The following is an 8388-nucleotide window of genomic DNA, read 5'->3' as shown; positions in this document are numbered from 1 at the left end:
CGGATTCAAAGCAGAAATAAAAGTGGGTTCTCTCGCATACGGAGAACCTAAAAACGTATTCGATATCGGCGAATCGCAAGAGTTTTCTTTTCGAGGTAATTGTCTGATTCAAATAGAGTTTCCCATGAAGGTTAAAGTAGTCTTCAAACAAACCTGTAATGCCGTCAAACATATTTCATTATTCATTGATGGTAATTTGGAAGAGAATATACGTTTGATTGATAAAAGGGATCAGGAAATTGAAACGAAAAATGGTAAATATGTAGACACCTTTAAAATGGAAGTAGAAAATGATAAGGATATATCATTGGAATCAAAGATTTGGATATGATATTGGAGACGGAAAATCCACCATTAACCAACATTGTCAAAATTCCACCATCACTTATAATACCCGTATACGTACCCGGACCAATAGAATCGAGCAGTCACGAGTTTTTACGAACAACAGACTTTGAATACGTAAATCTGTATTTTGATTACGATGGAAAATACACCTCGATCGATGTTCATAAAAGTCAACAAGAAAGAGAGTTTATAGTACATTTATCGTTTGCCGAAGGTTCCGACTCCATCCTTGAAGGTGGTGGTTTTATTTCTAGAGCTAAGATAAACATCGAAAAAGAAAAAATGAAATATTCCTATCATCTTAAAGAGGACCATACGAAAAAAGAAATGTCATTAGTACGCGTAAATGTTTTTACTTTTAATACCCGCAAATATAATAATGCTAGGCCAAACAAGTTCGCTCTATACGATATTCCGTGGTTCCATTTATCGGAAATTCACTTAATTAAGTGACTTAAAAAATGGGACTCGAAAGCAGACAACAATACATGATAGACAAACAAAGTTGAGACAGTGCAATACATGGAGTAGAATCGATTCTTTTTTCAAAACAGCGAGCACAGTTCTAACGGTAGGAGTAACGGTGGCAACGGCCGTGACTGGTGGATTAATGCTTCCGGTCATCGTCCCAACCATATTGGCTGCATTAACAGCCGTTCAAACGACCTCTTGCGGTCTCATCACTTTAGGTTTCACGAGCAAAAAGAAAGCTCATTATAAAAAGAAAACGGATATCTTGAATATGTATCTTAATCAATTGTACATCTTTTTCGAAAGATCGAGAGAAAACAAGAACATAACAGTTGAAGAATTAAAAGAATTCAATGAAATTTTGGACAAATTCCATACAGAAATATCAGCGGTCAAAATAAAGAAATAATCAAAAATATATACTTAAAAAAATATGAATAAAATCGAACACGATGAAACATTGATAGAAAACGGCCCTATTTTCCGATGTTATCAAGGCTATCTCTGATAAATTCAAAACATTCAAAGGACAAATTAAAATAGATGGAGAGATAGTCGAGGAAGGGAATCACAGACAATACATGTCGCTCCTCGGTTTCAATGCCAAAACTTTTCACAATATCTTTTCAAATATGGACAAAAAATCTGATGCTTCCGATTGGTATTTTACAGGAAAAATAATTTTGATGAAAGACAATTTCCAAGAAATCAAAAGGTCGAGAGTTGGTAGAGGAATAAATGAATACGAAGGCGAAAATTGTTTCATACCTACAGATGGTCATTGTTTTATCAAATGCGTCAATCGTGTTTTGAACAAAGATTTAACGTGTAAATTTCAAGAATACATCAACGGGTTTTCAAAAGCAAATAGAAAAGGAGTGATGACTTGTGCTAGAATGAAGGAATTCAACAAGAAATTTAACACTTCGTTTCAAATTTATAATCCCAAAAACAGACATTTTCACCCCAGAGACGTTCACGATGAATTAGATTGGGTTTTTTACTTACACAACTCGCATTTCTGTCTGATTAGAAGAAGCCAAAAAAGTTTGGGAATTCAACTAATAGAAGACAATTACGGTTACAGGTGTGGAAAACGTGTAGAGACGATAACGCAGTAACACAGGTTTCACCTCTCAAACTAAACGTGCTTTCAAGTATGAGTGATGATGCGTTATTCGCATGGGATTGCGAAACGTATTCAGAAAAAGACACGCGAAGAGCAATTCCTTATGCCTGCACTTTAATTAATTTACAAAAACTAAGGAAAATGTTAAACAGAATAAATAATCTCTTTCCAGATTTAAAGCCGTCAGATCCCATTCCAGAAGAATTTTACAACAAACTCATGACTAATATAGTAGAAATATTTGTAGGTACAGATTGCATCGATCAAATGTTGAAATATTTAGGTCAATATGATAGAAAGAGATTAACATTAATTTCTCACAACGGCAGTGGTTTCGACAACTGGATCGTGCTTAAAAATACAAAAAAACTAACGCATTGCCCTTTAAAAACACCCAGAGGAATTCTATCTTTTCCTTTATCTAATCCATACACGGATGAAGATTTAAAGAAAAAATGGAAAAGACAAGAAAGAAATAAAGGGTAATTATTTACAACATATTAATTACACGTGTTCCTATCAACACGCTGCATGAGGAAATTCTTCCAATCTTCCCGCGAATTTGAGAAAGATTTCCGACGTAGATATCGCTAAATACACGCAAGACAACTGTGAGGAATTGAGACACCAATGGGAACCTTACGCCAAGAGAGACACTCTCTGTTTGGGAGCTTGTGTGATAAAATACAACCAAGTCACGAAAGAAGTTGTAAACCAGAATATGTCCAATAATCTAACGGCTCCATCTTTATCTTTAAAGGGTTCGTATTATTTATATCATTACGATAAAGAAATGGTGGAAGAAGAATGGTATAAAACTACTAGAATGGTTGCGAAACATACCGAAAAAGAAAATATAGAAAAAGTTTATTAAACCTTTTATAAGAAATTTTATCAGACGATCTATTAAAGGAGAAAGAGTTTCGGCAAATAGAAAATCATTTGAAACGAACAAAATGGATGAAATTTGTAACGTATTAAAGGAATATATTTCACAAACAGAAAGTAATAACATAATTGATTTATTCAAAGAATACAGCACAAGCACAAAAGACAAAACGGAAGTTCATTCGAGACTTAAAAAAAATGGAATGTACTAAACTAATGGCATTTGATGCTAACGGTTTATGCGCTTCCGCCATGTCGGATTTAGACAGTGCATATCCGAGAGCGGAAAGTGGAAGACCGTTTCTACCAGAAGAAGAAAAAGAATTTGTAAAACTCTTCAATAAACAAAAATCAGTCCTAGAACAGCTATTTCAACAGTGTGGTTTGACTATCCCACAATATTAGATGGTATAGTTTACGAAGAAAATTTTAAAACTCCACCCTATAGAGATATATTTTAATTTTGAGAGATTTAAGAAATAAATATAAACGAGAAGGTAATATCGTGGGTAGTAGTTGCATGAAATTATTAGGTAATTCCTTGTATGGTAAATCAATTACAAAGAAGATGGCTGACGGGTGAAAGTTGTCTGCAGGTTGTCTGAAGTTTCTTCCAAATAACTTCAAATATATAAATGTGAAAACGTATTTAATAGGATGAGAGGATATATCTTAAGCAAGGAAAATATATAATTGAAAACTGCAGTGTAAAAATGTGAATACTACAGCTTTTTAGACATTTGTATGTTTTAACACCCAAGACAGTAGATTGATACTAAATATAGATCAAGATCAAAGGGGTGACAAGCTGTCAGTGACAACATTTTACCTGACCTGCTCTATCCAAATAAACAATCAACATGTCAACTGAAAAGGGAGGCTCCAAAATACCAACAAAAATATCGACAAACAACCGCCCGCAAAAACGACAAAGAGAAGGCTCTAATAAATCAGAAAATGGAAACCTGGAAGCTGATGTTCAAAACTTACTTGAAACACATGCTCTACTATCAGAAAAACTGAACTCCATGATGACAAAAGATGACATGTCGGATATGATAGGAAAGATAACAGAAAGCGTACTTCATCAAATTCGAAAAGGAATCACCATAGAATTCCAGAAAATCGAAGACAAACTGGAAGACAAACTCGAGAAAATAGCTTCGCAAAATAATGTCCTTATTAAGGAAAATGAACAATTAAAGAAACAAGTGAGTGATTTAAACTTTAAACTTTATGATTGCAATGAAGGTGTAAAAGAATCATTGAGAATAAGCAATTACAACGAACAGTATTCACGAAAAACTAATCTGAAGTTTCTGAATATAAAGTGTGGTGAAAATATGTGTTTAGCGGATAAAATTATTGAAATTATCAAAGACGTTTCTAACAATGAATTTAAATTAAACAAATCTGACATTATAGCTATTCACCCCCTTCAATCAAAATATGCAAACAAACCAAAACCTATCATTCTAAAAGTCAAAAACACTGAGATTAAAGAGAATATTATGAAATATCGGAAATCGTTTTTCAACTCGGATATTCCAGTTTATCATGACGTGACAAAGAAGAATATGGACCTGATTAAGCATCTTAAAACTCAATCTTATATAGCGTCTGCTTGGTATTACAACTGTCATGTTTATGCTAAAACAGATGGACGACATAAAGTGAAGATAGACTTATTTGATGACTTTGAATCTAAAATCAAACACGCTCCCAGTGACTAAATTTAAATTAAAACTAACTATTGTAAGTATGTGCTTTATTTTGAGAAATTTTAAAGCCACTTTAAAGTTTCTTTATTTGCAATTATAAGAACATCTCAGTTCTCAGTATTGAGTAATACATGAACTGCTTTCAAAACCTATAAAGCGACATCTTCTCCAATCAGTGAATAGTATGTGAGATAACTGAGTGAAATGACATTGAATAAGTGATTAGATAACGTTCCTCAAAACTTAACCATGTTCATTTTTACTGTTTTCTTTTTTTGCATTATATATCTATATTCTCTTGTTTTCCGCACATTTTTATTTTTTTTATTTTATTTTTGTCAAACCTTCAGGCAACCTGGACGCCATATGCGTTCAATACCAGCATGCAACGGCAGAATTATTTGCTTCTGCTCGTTTTTCAATTATTTATATCACTTTGTTCTTATGAAATTATTTATCACATAAATATATACGTTAGGTCTCTTTTAGTTAATATTGCAATTTTCGAACAAAATCTGAATTTTTTATGTAATATGCCAGAGATAATTTGTTACTGTAATGACTGATATAGGTCTACTATCTTTGAATGTAAGAGGTCTCAGAGATAAACCCAAAAGGGACAAAATATTTAGATGGCTTAAAAATCAAAAGCAAAAAATTATATTCCTTCAAGAAACTCACAGTTGTTTAAGCGATGAATCTGTTTGGGCAAGGGAATGGGGATCAAATATATATTTTTCACATGGGCAAACCAACTCATCAGGAACTGCTATTCTTACACGATGCGATTTAATACTGAATAAGAAAATTTCTGATGATTTTGGCTATTATTTGATATTAGTTACCGAATTTTTAAATTATACGTTAATCCTAGTGAATATTTATAGCCCTATCCCTAACGGCGATCAAAAAGTTTACTACGAAAAGGTTTCAAATGAGTTAATTAAATTACAAAATACACTTGATAGCTGTATTTTTATTCTTGGTGGCGATTTCAATAACATTCTTGATGAAAATCTCGATAGGTATGGTGGAAACTACAAACCAAAAACTCAAGGAAAACAAGAAATTATCAATATCATAAACAATTTTAATCTTATAGATATTTTTAGACATTTGCACCCAGACGTCAAAAAATATACATGGCGAAGAAATAAGCCCGTAATTCAAAGTAGGCTCGATTATTGGCTTATTTCAGAAGATATTCAAGACTTTGTTAAGAAATCGGACGTTTATCCCGTTTTCCTTTCTGATCACTCATCAATAATCCTTGACCTAGTTTTTGTAAATTATAATCATGGTCCGGGTCTCTGGATATTTAACTCCACCTTAATTCAAGATAAGAATTATTTAAGCTTAATTAACGAATCCATACCGCTTTGGAAAGATGAATTTCACGATTCGTCTGATAAAAACGGTTTATGGGATTATATCAAATACAAAATCAAAATTATTTCAATAAAATACAGCAAACGTAAACAAAGAATTAAACGTAAATTGAAGGATTATCTGTTGAACGAATTAATAGCAACCGATCTTAAGCTTAGTAATATAACGGATCAAAATGAATCTGAAAAAAATTATCTTAATCATTCTTATATTAAAAATAAACTGGATAACATATATACAGAAGAATCAAATGCTGCTCGAATTCGATCAAAACAGCATTGGTATCTTGAAGGTGAAAAAAACAGCAAATTGTTCTTAAGTCTTGAAAGACGTAATAACTCAAAAACAACTATACAAAAACTTTTAAGACATGACGGCAGTTATACGTATAACCCTCATGAAATAAATGATGAAATATTTAATTTCTATCAATGCCTTTATTCATCCAATAAAACTATGTCCTCTAAATACTTAGCCTTTACGAAGCAATCTATCCAGTTATATACCCTAGAAGAAATCGAAAGTGATAATTTGGAACATGAAATAAATGCATGTGAAATAGAGAACGCAATTAAATCATTTAAGACAAATAAATCCCCGGGAAATGATGGCTTGACTTCTGAATTCTATAAAGCTTTCTGGCCATTGATTCGACCACTGTTAATAAGTTCAATCAATTACAGTTTTGAAAATAACTCATTATCAACAAGTCAACGCCAATCGATTATTAAATTAATACCAAAAGAAAATAAAGATAAATCGTTACTTAATAATTGGAGGCCAATTACACTTGTTAACTTAGACACTAAAATTATAAGCAAAGTTCTGGCTAACAGATTAAAACCTTTCCTAAACAAACTTATACATCCAAATCAAGCTGCCTTTGTTCCAAATCGTCACATCCAAGACAATATTAGAATTATAGATGATTGTTTTGAACTTGCAAGACAGAAACGGATCATTGGCTTCCTTTTGCCCATCGATTTTCAAAAAGCTTTTGATAGTATTCAGCACTGCTTTATTTTTGATTCATTAGAAAGATACGGTTTCGGTCAAAATTTTGTAAGATGGATAAAAATTCTGTATAAGGACATCCAGTGTTCAGTAATTAACAACAAATTCACAACGAAACAATTTGAAGTCTTAAATGGAGTCAGACAGGGAGATCCAATGTCCTCTAATTTGTTTAATTTAGTTATAGAAATACTGCTTCAAAATATACGTGATGATAATGATATACATGGCATTAACTTTGGAAAGGAATCGATAAAAGTAATTAGCTATGCCGACGATCTAACTGCATTTTTAAAGGATTTTTCCTCCGCCCGTCACTTGCTCGAGGTTTTGAAACTATTTAGCCTAATTTCTGGTCTGAAGATAAATATTAGTAAAACCGAGGCCATAAATTTGAACATTAACAATAACGGTTTCAAAGATTGTATGAAAACCCTCGGAGTAAAAATCTGTGAAAATGCATTAAAGATACTAGGCATACATTTCTCCATCATTTGTGACGCTATGACAAAGTTGAACTTTCTTGATAAACTTAACGAAATTAATTCCATAATTTGTTTGTGGAATATGCATCAACTTAATCTTTCTGGTAAAATACAAGTAGTAAAAACCTTTATCATCCCTAAAATTTTCTTCCCGGCATTATCAATATACTGCCCCAAAAACATTTTAGACGAATTAAATAAACTTATATATAAATTTCTTTGGAATGGTCCAGATAAGATCAAAAGAGACGTTATAGTACAAGATTTCAAAGCTGGTGGTCTAAAAATGATAAATGTATATGAATTCTACAAATGTAACTGTATCTTCTGGATTAAGAAAATTATAAATTCCGAAAACCAAACATGGTTGATCCCTTACAAATACTTTTGCTCGCGTTATAATGGTAATCTACTCCCATTTTGCAACTATCCAGAATCTTTAGACATAGGAAGTAAATTTTATAATGATATTTTCCATAAATGGTACTCGATATATACTAAACATATTACAGAATTGAATGAAACAGAATTGCAAATAGTATGGAATAATGATGATATTAGAATTGATAATAAAATAGTTTTTAATTCCAAACTGGTTTTATGTTTGTTCAAGACGTGTACAACATTGAAAATTGTATATTGAATGAAACTTTAGATTTTTCAGGTATTAAGAAAGCAATAAGCAAAACATTTCCAAATTTGAATAAAAAAGAATTTTGCTTTAATAACATTCCAGTTATAGATGTTTTAAACGAGAACCTTATCAAACTGTACAAACATAATATAGATACAATTAAATCAAAAAATGTATATGATTACCTAATCAATAAACGTTATATTATACCTACTGGAATTCAAAATTGGGAGAGATTTTTAGATGTTGATATATCTGAAAAAGAACTGGAACAAATTTTCGATCAACTTAAAATAACTGTCTGTAACA

General features: G+C 31.8%; 2 protein-coding genes across 2 annotated transcripts; both read left to right on the top strand.

Annotated features, from left to right (window-relative positions):
- Nucleotides 1–3696: 3696 nt before the first annotated feature.
- On the top strand, nucleotides 3697–4569 carry LOTGIDRAFT_164115 (hypothetical protein; the record flags this gene model as incomplete). The annotated part of the gene is made up of 1 exon (XM_009060601.1): nucleotides 3697–4569. One exon carries the CDS (start codon nucleotides 3697–3699, stop codon nucleotides 4567–4569), a length of 873 nt encoding a protein of 290 aa, XP_009058849.1.
- A 546-nt stretch (nucleotides 4570–5115) lies between these two features.
- LOTGIDRAFT_123325 (hypothetical protein) lies at nucleotides 5116–5835 on the top strand (the record flags this gene model as incomplete). Its single annotated transcript, XM_009060600.1, has 1 exon — nucleotides 5116–5835. A coding segment is annotated over one exon (720 nt), but the record flags the coding sequence as incomplete, so codon positions are not given.
- Nucleotides 5836–8388: the final 2553 nt, after the last annotated feature.

This window comes from Lottia gigantea (genome assembly GCF_000327385.1).
Source record: "Lottia gigantea unplaced genomic scaffold LOTGIsca_43, whole genome shotgun sequence".
NCBI lineage: Eukaryota > Metazoa > Mollusca > Gastropoda > Lottiidae > Lottia > Lottia gigantea.
Note: the sequence above shows the minus strand (reverse complement) of the source record. Positions and strands in the feature narration are given on the sequence as shown.